The 12886-nt window shown below is 36.7% G+C and overlaps 1 protein-coding gene across 2 annotated transcripts in view; it reads left to right on the top strand.

The window, feature by feature from the left end:
* Positions 1-12886, top strand: part of MPHOSPH8 (M-phase phosphoprotein 8) — a 68254-nt gene that overhangs the window by 17518 nt on the left and 37850 nt on the right. For both annotated transcript variants that reach the window (XM_026492940.4, XM_057309840.1), the window contains 2 exons: positions 9296-10141; positions 11635-11734. In XM_026492940.4, the coding sequence (XP_026348725.2) occupies positions 9296-10141; positions 11635-11734 (946 nt within the window). The remainder of the gene's footprint in view (positions 1-9295; positions 10142-11634; positions 11735-12886) is intronic.

The following is a 12886-nucleotide window of genomic DNA, read 5'->3' as shown; positions in this document are numbered from 1 at the left end:
AACTTTTTCAACCAACTTCTTGTCAATTCCTTTTTAAAAATCTTTTTTAAATTTCATTTTCATTTTAATTTTCGTTTAAGTTTCATTACAGTCATAGTCTATCCCTTTATTGTATTTACCCTTATTTTTTGTATATATAAAAGTTTTTCTTTCTTTAAAATTTTGGGATGCAGTTTCTTCTAACAGACCAAAATACACCCAAAATCTAGTGTGTGGCTCTGTTCTATTCACCTGCCTGAGCACATTCTTTTTTTTTTTTTTTTTTTAATTCTTTTTTCAACCACTTCTTATCAATTCCTTTTTTAAAATCTTTTTTAAATTTTCATTTTTACAGTCATATTCCATCCCTTCAATGTATTTAACCTTATTTTTGTATACATAGAAATTTTTCTTTCTTTAAAATTTTGGGATGGAGTGTCTTCTAACAGACCAAAAAACACCCAAAATCTAGTGTATGACTCTGTTCTATTCACCAGCCTGATCATACTCTTTTTTTTTTTTCTTTTTTTCTTTTTGGGTCTCTTCTGATTTGTTTCGTGTATATTTCTCTGGGGTTGTTACCCTTTTAGCATTTTGCTCTTTTGTTCATCTATTCTTTTCTTGACAAAATGACAGAATGGAAAAACTCACCTCAAAAAAAAAAGATCAAGAGGCAATACTGACTGCCAGGGACCTAATCAATACGGACATTAGTAAGATGTCAGAACTAGAGTTCAGAGTAACAATTATAAAGATACTAGCTGGGTTTGAAAAGAGCATAGAAGACACTTGAGAATCCCTTTCTGGAGAAATAAAATCTAACCAAGTCAAAATCAGAAAGGCTACTAATGAGGTGTAATAAAAAATGGGGGCTCTAACTGCATGATAAGTGACACAGAAGAGCGAATTAGTGAAAAGAAGACCAAATGATGGAGAATAAAGAAGCTGAGAAAAAGAGAAACAACTACTGGATCACGAGGGGAGAATTCGAGAGATAAGTGATAACATAAAGTGAAATAATATTAGAATAATTGGGATCCCAGAAGAAGAAGAAAGAGAGAGAGGGGCAGAAGGTATACTGGAGCAAATTATAGCGGAGAACTTCCCTAATTTGGGGAAGGAAACAGGCATCAAAATCCAGGAGGCTCAGAGAACCCCCCTCAAATTCAATAAAAATAGGTCAGCACCCCGACATCTACTAGTAAAACTTACAAATGTCAGAGACAAAGAGAAAATTCTGAAAGCAGCTCGGGACAAGAGGTCTATAATTTACAACGGTAGAAACATTAGATTGGTAGCAGACCTATCCACAGAGACCTGGCAGGCCAGAAAGGACTGGCATGATACAGTCATGAAAAAAAATATGCAGCCAAGTATACTTTATCCAGCTAGGCTGTCATTCACAATAGAAGGAGAGATAAAAAGCTTCCAGGACAAACAGAAACTAAAAGAATTTGCAATCACCAAACCAGCCCTACAAAAAATATTGAAATGCGTCCTCTAAGCAGAGGGAGAACCCCAAAATAACATAGACCAGAAAGGAACAGAGACAATATACAGTAACACTCACCTTACAGGCAATACGATGGCACTACATTCATATCTTTCAATAGTTACCCTGAATGTAAATGGGCTAAATGCCTCAATCAAAAGACGCAGGGTATCAGATTGGATAAAAAAGCAAAACCCATCGATATGCTGTCTGCAGGGGACTCATTTTAGACCCAAGGACACCTCCAGATTTAAAGCGAGGGGGTGGAAAACCATTTATCATGCTAATAGACATCAAGGAAAGCTGGAGTGGCACTCCTTATATCAGAAGAATTAGATTTTAAACCAAAAACTACAGTAAGAGATGAGGAAGGACACTGTATTGTACTTAAAGGGTCCGTCCCAACAAGAAGATCTAACAATTGTAAATATTTATGCCCCTAACATGAGAGCAGCCAATTATATAAGCCAATTAGTAATAAAATAAAAGAAACACATCGACAATAATACAATAATAGTAGGGGACTTTAACACCCCACTCATTACAATGGACAGATCTTCTAAGCAGATCAATAAAGAAACAAGGGCTTTGAATGACACACTGGACCAGATGGACCTCACAGATGTATTCAGAACATTCCATCCTAAAGCAACAAAATACGCATTCTTCTCAAGTGCACACGGAACATTCTCCAGAATAGATCACATCCTGGGTCACAAATCAGGTCTCAAGCAGTACAGAAAGACTGGGATCATTCCCTGCATATTTTCAGACCACAGTGCTTTGAAACTGGAACTCAATCATAACAGAAAATTTAGAAAGAATTCAAATACATGTGGTGTAAAGAGCATCCTACTAAAGAATGAATGGGTCAACCAGGAAATTAAAGAAGAATTTAAAAAATTCATGGAAACAAATGAAAATGAAAACACAACTTTTCAAAACCTTTGGGATGCAACAATGCGGCCGTAAGAGGGAAGTATACAGCAATACAAGCCTTTTTTAAGAAACAAGAAAGTTCTAGGGGCGCCTGGGTGGCTCAGTCGTTAAGCGTCTGCCTTCAGCTCAGGGCATGATCCCAGAGTCCTGGGATCGAGCCCCATATCGGGCTCCTCCACTGGGAGCCTGCTTCTTCCTCTCCCACTCCCCCTGCTTGTGTTCCCTCTCTCGCTGGCTGTCTCTCTCTCTCTCTCAAATAATAAATAATCTTTAAAAAAAAAAAAGAAATTAAAAAATAATAAAATTAAAAAAAAAAGAAAGTTCTCAAATATACAACTTAATACTACACCTAAAGGAGCTGGAGAAAGAACAGCAAATAAAATGTAAACCCAGCAAGAGAAGAGAAATAACAAAGATTAAAGCAGAAATCAACGAAATAGAAACCAAAAGAGCAGTAAAACAGATCAATGAAACTAGGAGCTAGTTCTTTGAAAGAAATAATAAGATTGATAAACCTCTGGCCAGACTTCTCAAAAAGAAAAAAGGACCCAAATCAATAAAACCATGAATGAAGGAAGAGAGAGCATAAGCAACGCTGAAGAAATACAAACAATTATAAGAGTGTATTATGAGCAACTATATACCAACAAATTAGACAAAACTGAACCGGGAAGAAATAGAAAACCTGAACAGACCCAGAACCAGCAAGGAAATTGAAGCAGTAATCAAAAATCTCCCAACAAACAAGAGCCCAGGGGCAGATGGCTTTCCAGTGGAATTCTACCACACATTTAAAGAAGAATTAATACCTATTCTTCTGAAACTGTTTGCAAAAAATAGAAATGGAAGGAAAACATCCCAACTCATTTTATGAGGCCAGCATTACCTTGATCCCCAAACCAGACAAAGACCCCACCAAAAAGGAGAATTACAGACCAATATCCCTGCTGAACATGGATGCAAAAATTCTCACCAAAATACTAGCCAATAGGATCCAACAGTACATTAAAAGGATTATTCACCACCGCCAAGTGGGAGTTATACCTGGGCTGCAAGGTGGCTCATCATCCACAAATCAATCATTGTGATACACTATGTAAATGAAAGGAAGGACAAGAACCATGTGATCCTCTCAATAGATGCAGAAAAAGCATTTAACAAGGTACAGCATCCTTTCTTGATGAAAACTCTTCACAGTGTAGGAATAGAGGGTACATACCTCAATATCATAAAAGCCATCTGTGAAAAACAGACAGCGAATATCATTCTAAGTGGGGAAGAACTGAGAACTTTTCCCATAAGGTCAGGAAGATGGCAGAGATGTCCACTATCATAACTGCTGTTCAACATAGTACTGGAATTTCTAGCCTCAGCAATCAGACAACGAAAAGAAATAAAAGGCATCCGATCGGCAAAGAAGAAGTCACTCTTTGCAGATGATATAATACTTTATGTGGAAAACTGAAAAGACTCCACCCCAAAATTGCTAGAACTCATACAGGAATTCAGTCAAGTATCAGGATATAAAATCAACGTGCAGAAATCAGTTGCATTTCTATACATCAACAAGGAGACAGAGGAAAGAGAAATTAAAGAATCGATCCCGTTTACAGTTGCACCAAAAACCATAAGATACCTAGGAATAAATCTAACCAAAGAGGCAAAGGATCTCTACTGAGAAAACTATAGAATACTCATGAAAGAAATTGAGGAAGACACAAAGAAATGGAAAAATGTTCATGCTCATGGATTGGAAGAAAAATATTGTGAAAATGTCTGTGCTACCTAGAGCAGTCTACACATTCAAATGCAGTCCCTATCAAAATAACATCAGCTTTTTTCACAGAAATGGAACAAATAATCCTAAAATTTGTATAGAACCAGAAAAGACCCTGAATCGGCAGAGGGAATATTGAAAATAAAACCAAAAAAGCTGGGGGAATCACAATTCCAGACTTCAGGCTCTATTACAAAGCTGTAATCATCAAGACAGTTTGGTACTCGTTCAAAAACAGACACATAGATCAATGGAACAGAATAGAGAACTCAGGAATTGGACTCTCAACTCCTATGGTCAGCTCACCTTTGACAAAGCAGGAAAGAATATCCAATGGAAAAAAGACAGTTTCTTCAACAAATGGTGTTGAGAAGATTGAACAGCCACATACAGAAGAATGAAACTGGACCATTTCCTTACACCATACACAAAAATAGACTCAAAATGGATGAAAGACCTAAATGTGAGACAGGAATCCATCAAAATCCTTGAGGAGAACACAGGCAGCAACCTCTTTGACCTCGGCTGCAGCATCTTCTTCCTGGACACATTGCCAAAGGCAAGGGAAGCAAGGGCCAAAATGAACTATTGGGACTTCATCAAGATAAAAAGCTTTTGCACAGCAAAGGAAACAGTCAACAAACCAAAAGGCAGCGGACAGAATGGGAGAATGTATTTGCAAATGACATATGAGATAAAGGGCTAGTATCCAAAATTTATAAAGAACTTATCAAACTCAACACCAAAGGAACAAATAATCAAATCAAGAAATGGGTAGAAGACATGAAGTGACATTTCTCCAAAGAAGACATACAAATAGCCAGTAGACACATGAAAAAGTGCTCCACATCACTCGGCATCAGGGAAATACAGTCAAAACCACAATGAGATACCAACTCAAACACCAGTCAGAATGGCTAAAATTAGCAAGTCAGGAAACGACAGATGTTGGCAAGGATGCAGAGACAGGGAAACCCTCCTACACTGTTGGTGGGAATGCAAGCTAGTGCAGCCACTCTGGAAAACAATATGGAGGTTCCTCAAAAAAGTTGAAAATAGAACTACCTTACAACCCAGCAATTGCACTACTGGGTATTTATCCCAAAGATACAAATGTAGTGATCCAAAGGGGCATGTGCACCCCAATGTTATAGCAGCAGTGTCCATAATAGCCAAACTATGGAAAGAGAGGAGATGTCCATCAACAGATGAATGGAGAAAGAAGATGTGGTATATATTTACAGTGGAATATTAACCATCAAAAAATGAAATCTTACTATTTGTAACGACATGGTTGGAACTAGAGGGTATTATGCTAAGTGAAATAAGTTGGTCAGAGAAAGACAATTGTGATCTCACTGATATGTGGATTTTAAGAAACAAGGGCAGAGGATCATAGGGGAAGAGAGGAAAAAATGAAAGAAGACAAAACCAGAGATGGAGACAAACCATAAGAGACTCTTAATGTCAGGAAACAAACTGAGGGTTGCTGGAGTGGGGGTGGGGAGGGATGGGGTGGTTGGGTGATGTACTTTGCGGAGGGTATGTGTTGTGATGAGTGCTATGTATTGTGTAAGACTGATGAATCACAGACCTGTACCCCTGAAGCAAATAATATATGCTAATAATAACAACAAACAAAACCAAGATGTACTTACTACTTACTGGGGTATGATTATTTCTAGGCTCTTTAAGTAGACAGAGTTAAAGGTAAAAATATATGTCAGTTTGTTTAAGTCATAAATTGGTATTGGTGTCTGTAATTTCAGTCCATGACCTCAGGGTCTTCTCATTCTACCTGGCCATAGTCTGTTTCCCATTTCCTACTGTCAGAACGCTGGTTCCCACCAACATTATATATACTCATTTACTCAGTCCTATAAAAATGAGGAATTAGTTTCAGATTTACTACACCCATTCTGTTGTGAAACTCCAAATTTATTTGCAGTTCTTTTTGTAAGCATATTCACCGAAGATGTTTAGCATTCAAAAGTTCTTTGGATTGATCTTTTTTCTTTTCGGTTGTTATGTTAACAATTTGATAATCAGGTTCTTTTGGTGGTTAATTAGTACCTATCTTCTTGCTGAGTTCTCTCTCCCTTCATATCTGATTTGAAGTACTGTTCCTTTACTCTTGGTTTAGAACTATAAGGCAATCAGCAAGAATACTATGTGTTGTTTAATATTTTTCTCCCCATTATTGTGATAGCTGCTCTATTATCAAGAGTATTTAGTGACTGTTACATACTATACTCTCTTATTGCCATCATTCAGTCTTAATTCTAAAAGCAAATATCTATTTAATAGTTTCTACCTGCCTTTATTTTGATGTCTGTCCAGTCATTATTGGTTATCTGAAGCTCATTCTTTAGTGGTTCTCAAAGTACGGACTCCAGGCCAGAAGCATCAGTTATCCTCATCTGGGAAGGTGTTAGAAATGTAATCTCTGGGCTTCATAGGGACCAGCTGCCTGTGTTTTTGGAGTTTCTTAGTTGTGGGTTTTGTGGGTTTTTTTAAGATTTTATTTATTTATTTTAGAGATTGAGAGAGAGAGAGTGAGCAGGGGGAGGGAGAGCACAGAGCCCAACACAGGGCTCAGTCTCATGACCTTGAGATCAGGGCCTGAGCCAAAATCAAGAGATGGACATTTAACCGACTGAGCCACGCAGGCACCCCATGCCTGTGTTTTGATAACCCCTCCAGCATTCTGATGCATGCTAGGATTTTAGAACCACCTCTGTAGTAGAAAGACTCAGGGGGAAAATATTCTTAGAGTTCTTGTATTTCATAATAGTTGTTGGCAGTCTTTATATCTGAAAGCCAGTTTGACTGGATGTAAATTCCTTGACTCACATTGCTTTTGTTGAATATCTTGATGTGTTATTCTGTTGTTAACTGGCATAAAACACTACTCTCTAAAGATGAATCTGAATTTCTTTCTCTTCTAAGTGACTTGGTCTTTTTGTGTGATGCCTCAATATTTTTGTTTATTTTCTCTACTGTTTTTTAGGCCTGTCTTTCTGGCCTGCTTTTATTGTTTTAGAGTACTCTATTCCTTGGTCTATTTTTTCTTATAACCACTTAGTAAGATATTTTACCCTAATCATTTTCTGCCGCGTATATTGATATGAAATTACTTTTTCTGATGTTTTGGAAGGCAGAAGAAGAGAACAAGATTTTTTTTTTTTTTTAATGGCTTCTGAGCAGTCTCCTTTATTATTTTTATGAAGGGTTAAAAAATATGGCCTTAGACTTAATGGGATTTTTTTTCCTGGTTTTACTCTGCCTCACTCCCCCCACCCCATATCTGCATCTTCTCTTTTCTTTGTTTCTGTGTTTCCTGTCCTACTTTATTTGGAATCTAATCTCAGCAGTTTCTCCTCATTTGGGGGCTTTGTCATAGAAGTCCTGGAAGAGACCATTGGCAATTACTTTTGAGGGTTCACAGGACCTGGCCCAGGCCAGCCCTTCTCATGTCCACAGACACCTGCAGTCACCCTGTACATGTACAGCTTCTGCCCCTTCCTTCCACTCTTGTCAAATTGACTTGTCAGTATTTGTAGTGATTTTTCCCATGTGCTTTCTCCTGTGTAGGTATTCATAACAGTCTTACAGCTGTTAGTAATTTGTCCCCATACTTATATTTTGGGGTTCACTGGGATACTTTGCTATTTAATTTTGTTGTAGATGTTGTCTGTGGGGGGTTTTGTTTTGCTATCCTACTAACTTTGTCTGTTTATCTATCTATCTATTTTTTTAGTAAACCCTGCACCCAGCATGGGGCTTGAACTTAATGACCTAAGGAACAAGAGTCACATGTTCTACCAGCTGAGCCAACCAGGCACCCCGTAGTTCTGTCTTTTTATGAAGCAATTCAGGGAGATGAAAAAGTTATGCCAGTTCTACCATACTCTCACTATTTTGTTAACCTCAGTGATGTTCATTTCTTAGACACTATAGGAAGAATGCGGGTTTTATTTTTTTATTAAATTTTTTTAAAGATTTTATTTATTTTGTACAGAGAGAACAGCAGAGAGAGAGGGAGAAGCAGAATCCCCACTGAGCAGGGGCCCGATGTGGGACTCGATCCCAGGACCCCGGGATCATGACCTGAGCCAAAGGCCGACGCTTAACCGACACAGCCACCCAGGCGCCTGGGAAAACATTTTTAAAATGTATCTGTCTTTCCTCCCTTTCCACCCCACGTCATTTAGAAGAAAAGACTTTGGGGAAATGGGAACTGAAAATACTTTGCATAGTGTTTTTGTGTCTATTATAAATATTTTTAAGGTGTGGGTTTTTTTGTTTGGTTTTGGTTTGGTTTGGTTGTTGTTAGCAATGAAAAATACATTTTTCATAGTAGATATTTCAGGTTATAAAACAAATCAAATCAATTGGGGAAGTAAGATTTGTGTGTAGTCTTGCTCATTCCATATGTAACTAACTGTGAAATACAACAGCACCTTTAAGGATATCTAGGATCCAATCTTTAAAAACCTTGCATTTGGATTGGTAGCTACTTTTTTGCAGCCAAGAAAGTCTGTACAAATTACTCTCTTGGTGTTTTTGGAAAATTTGAACTTCAAATCATATAAAACACACCATACATAAGGCTTTTGTTCATTTCTGCTTTAGTTTGGGACCATCAGCGACACATTTTTTTGTCACTGTGTTTATCTGCTTTTTTAAAATGAGACTCACTATCATCGCCAAGACCTATTTGCTAAATCAGAGACAGAAATAATATACAACTTCAATTTAGATAAATAATTTTAAGAAGTTGTGAAACTGCTTGAAAATAAAAACATTTCTTTTTTTTTTTTTTTTAAGATTTTATTTATTTATTTGACAGAGAGACAGCCAAGGAGAGAGGGAACACAAGCAGGGGGAGTGGGAGGGGAAGAAGCAGGCTCCCAGTGGAGGAGCCTGATGTGGGGCTCGATCCCAGAACGCCGGGATCACGCCCTGAGCTGAAGGTAGATGCTTAACGACTAAGCCACCCAGGCACCCCAAAAATAAAAACATTTCTACCAGATTTCATTAGTACTACTTTTCCAAAACCTTTAAATTGCTATGTTAATGACTAAAGTGTTTTTTATATTTTATAGAGACTGTCCTTAAATAATGACATATTTGAGGCAAATTCTGATAGTGATCAGCAAAGTGAGACAAAGGAAGATACTTCTCCAAAGAAGAAAAAGAAGAAATTAAGGCACAGAGAAGAGAAAAGCCCAGATGATATGAAAAAGAAAAAAGCAAAGACTGGGAAACTAAAAGATAAATCCAAACCAGAGCTGGAGAGCTCCTCTGAAAGTTTAGTTTTTGATTTAAGGACAAAGAAAAGAATTTCAGAAGCCAAAGAAGAATTAAAGGAATCCAAAAAGCCCAAAAAAGAGGATACAAAAGAAACTAAGGAATTAAAGAAAGTTAAAAAGGGTGAAATAAGAGATTTAAAGAATAAATTAAGAGAAGATTCCAAAGAAAACAGAAAAACAAAAAAAGAGAAATGTGTTGAATCTCAGTTGGAATCTGAATCAAGTATATTTAATGACTCCCCTTTTCAAGAAGATGACAATGAAGATTTACATTCTGACAACAGAGAAGAGAAACAGAAGATTAAAAGCATAAAAGATAAAGCAGGGCAAGATGCAGTTCAAGATGTTTTTGATAAACAGCCAGATGGCTTTGTGAGTGCTGATGAGGATGCAGATGTCAAAGCAAAGAGAAAAAGAAAGAAACTGAGAAAGACTGAGGAACTTAAAGAGAGCAAAACACTAGAAAACAGGAACCTTTTCCTAGAGAAGAAAACTATATATAAGAAGCAAAGGAATCAGGACAAAGGCAAAAGCACCACAGAGTTGGATAAGCTGCCCCCTGCACCTGTCCAGACACAAAAGAGTTCAAGAGCAGGTGTGGAAGAGAGAGGCCTCAGGTCCCCTGACTCAGGTGGGGAGGTAAGTACTCTGGGGATTGGTTGAAGGGCAGTCAGAATCTTACAGAATACAGAAGTGTTCACATCAAGCTGGCACTCTTTTTGAGTGGTCAAGAAATTGCACGAAAACAAAGAGGAAACAGTGAAACTATAAGAATAGTTTTTCTGTGGTTAGGGAGTTACTTAATATGTGACTAGAATAAGCAGTTATAAATGCTGAAGATCATCCAGCTTTTGGACCTCCCAAGCTTATCTCTTAGTCTTAAAACTTGCTTTTTTTTTTAGATTATAACTAGAAAATTGAGGGCTAATGTGTGAATAAAATGATTTTTTTGGGGGTACTCGGATGATATGTAGCATTGTGTAGTAATGCTGAAAACAAACTTCATCAGCTTAGCTTTTCCTTACTTGATATTTTCCCCCTTCTGTCTTAATATACTATTTTTTACTTAAATGATATGCACAAATACTTATAAGCCTTTTAAATCTTTAAAAAAAATGCTTAATAGGATTTTATCCCTTAGTATAAAAATTATTTTTGTATGGTTTGTCAAAATGTAAATATTTTCCACATTATGAAAGTATTCATATATGCAATATTCATCAAAGGCTATAAAAAGATCTTTTTTTTAAATCCATTATTCTTTGTGGATTTATCTTACGGAAATAATTTTAAAGGGGGGACAAGCTAGGTATACAAAGATATTTATGGCAGTGTAGTTTCACTAAAACTAATACCAGTCCAACTAACTGTCTGCCCATGAGGGAAATAACTAAGAAAATGTTGTTGTATCAACTTTGGGACTGTTATCTCTCAATTGAAATACTAATTATGAGGTCAATGTAGCAAAAATAGAAAAGTTTATAAAATGTTAAGCTGAAGAAAATTACACATATGAACTCAGTCGTTACAAATATCTATGCACTATAAATAAAGGAGAATGAATTTGTTTTTCTTTAAGATTTTATTTATTTATTCGACAGAGATAGAGACAGCCAGCGAGAGAGGGAATACAAGCAGGGGGAGTGGGAGAGGAAGAAGCAGGCTCATAGCGGAGGAGCCTGATGTGAGGCTCGATCCCATAACGCCAGGATCACGCCCTGAGCTGAAGGCAGACGCTTAACCACTGTGCCACCCAGGCGCCCCAGGAGAATGAATTTTAAACAAATTGTCTATGTAAATTTAGAAAGATCAGAAGGGAGAATGTGAAGAGATTAAAAATAGTGATGTTTGGTTAGTAGGACTATAGTATTTTTTTTGGAATTTATTTTTAATAATGAAAAAATATTTAGAGTGAGGTGTTAGATTTTGAATTTGATATTTTGGAAATCATCACGGTTGAGGGATAATCCTGATTGAGGAAGCAGTTGATGTGAAAAAAGATTTAATAATTAGTGGTTATGGTATCCAAAATGCAGCCACTGATGCCAGGAACCTGCGTTTTCCAGTTTTCAGATACATAATATCAGTTCTTTCTCTCTTCCTGTTTTGGGTCTTTCATATGTCTTTTTCAGGAGAAAGAGATTAAAAAAAATGAACCCAAAGAAAAAAACCAGAAAAGGCATGATTTGGACAAGGAAGAAAAAGGCCGTAAAGAGCCGAAGGGATTAAAGAGTGAGTGTGAATACTAACATTTTATCATTTACCATTGTTGTCTTTTATACAAAGAATTTAATTTACTGTGAAGACAATCTCTCTTTCCTAACTTGCAATGTCGTAGAACTAGAAAATTTCATTCACTGGAGAATTTAGAACTTTATGCTTCTTTTATTTAAGCAATTACTTTAGTTTATTGTATAACAATTCATATTATTTCTGTAATTAATTTTTTTCTCTTCTGTTCACTTTGTTCATTCTACTTTTGATAGAGTACGCTAGAATTACAGAGACACTGTAAATCAGTTGTGGTAGAAAAGTAAATGTCTCTGTTTATAGTGGATGCTGAATGAGATAAACTATTGTTAATACATGTGTTGTATTTACCTCTGAGTCATTTGTATAAATACCATATTGAATGTAAATTTTGGATCAGAAAGATAGAACATATTGAGAATCCATGACATGTCAATACTAGAATCAAGTACTTTATAAAACAGTCACCATTATAGTATTTGAATAAAACCCCAATGGATATTTTAGTTCATGTACCAAAAGTACTTGGAACACATGTTCTCATGAAGCAGCGATTCTAAGAGATAGATAATTTCCCCTGGTTTTTCTCCCAAAAGCTGTATATAGCTAAGGGTAATATTGAAAGTAGATTTTTGTTTTTGTTTTTTTAAGATTTGATTTATTTATTTGACAGAGAGACAGCCAGCGAGAGAGGGAACACAAGCAGGGGAAGTGGGAGAGGAAGAAGCAGGCTCCCAGTGGAGGAGCCTGATGCGGGGCTCGATCCCATAATGCTGGGATCACGCCCTGAGCCGAAGGCAGACGCTTAACCGCTGTGCCACCCAGGCGTCCCTAGATTTTGGTTTTAAGCCTAAGCTGTGACTTAGCAGTAAGTAGTAGGGTATTAGAAGCTGGGAAGGAGCACTTGTTTTGATGGATTATGCATAAAGTAATTATAACTTAAAGGCTATCTAGTCAGAGTACTATAGTTTTAAACATATATTCTTCAAAAAGAGATTCAAAATACTGTAAAATTGGAGCTGGTTAATTTTTTTCTTCTTCCTAGTATCTTAATTGCCAATTTCAGATACACTTTTACTTTAAATATATAGTCTTAAACTGTTATTCATTCCATTTATAATGGTACCTACCTGG

Source organism: Ursus arctos, unplaced genomic scaffold, assembly GCF_023065955.2.
Source record: "Ursus arctos isolate Adak ecotype North America unplaced genomic scaffold, UrsArc2.0 scaffold_10, whole genome shotgun sequence".
NCBI classification, from domain to species: domain Eukaryota; kingdom Metazoa; phylum Chordata; class Mammalia; order Carnivora; family Ursidae; genus Ursus; species Ursus arctos.
The sequence above is the reverse complement of the archived record's forward strand: the minus strand, read 5'-3'. Positions and strand labels throughout refer to the sequence as shown.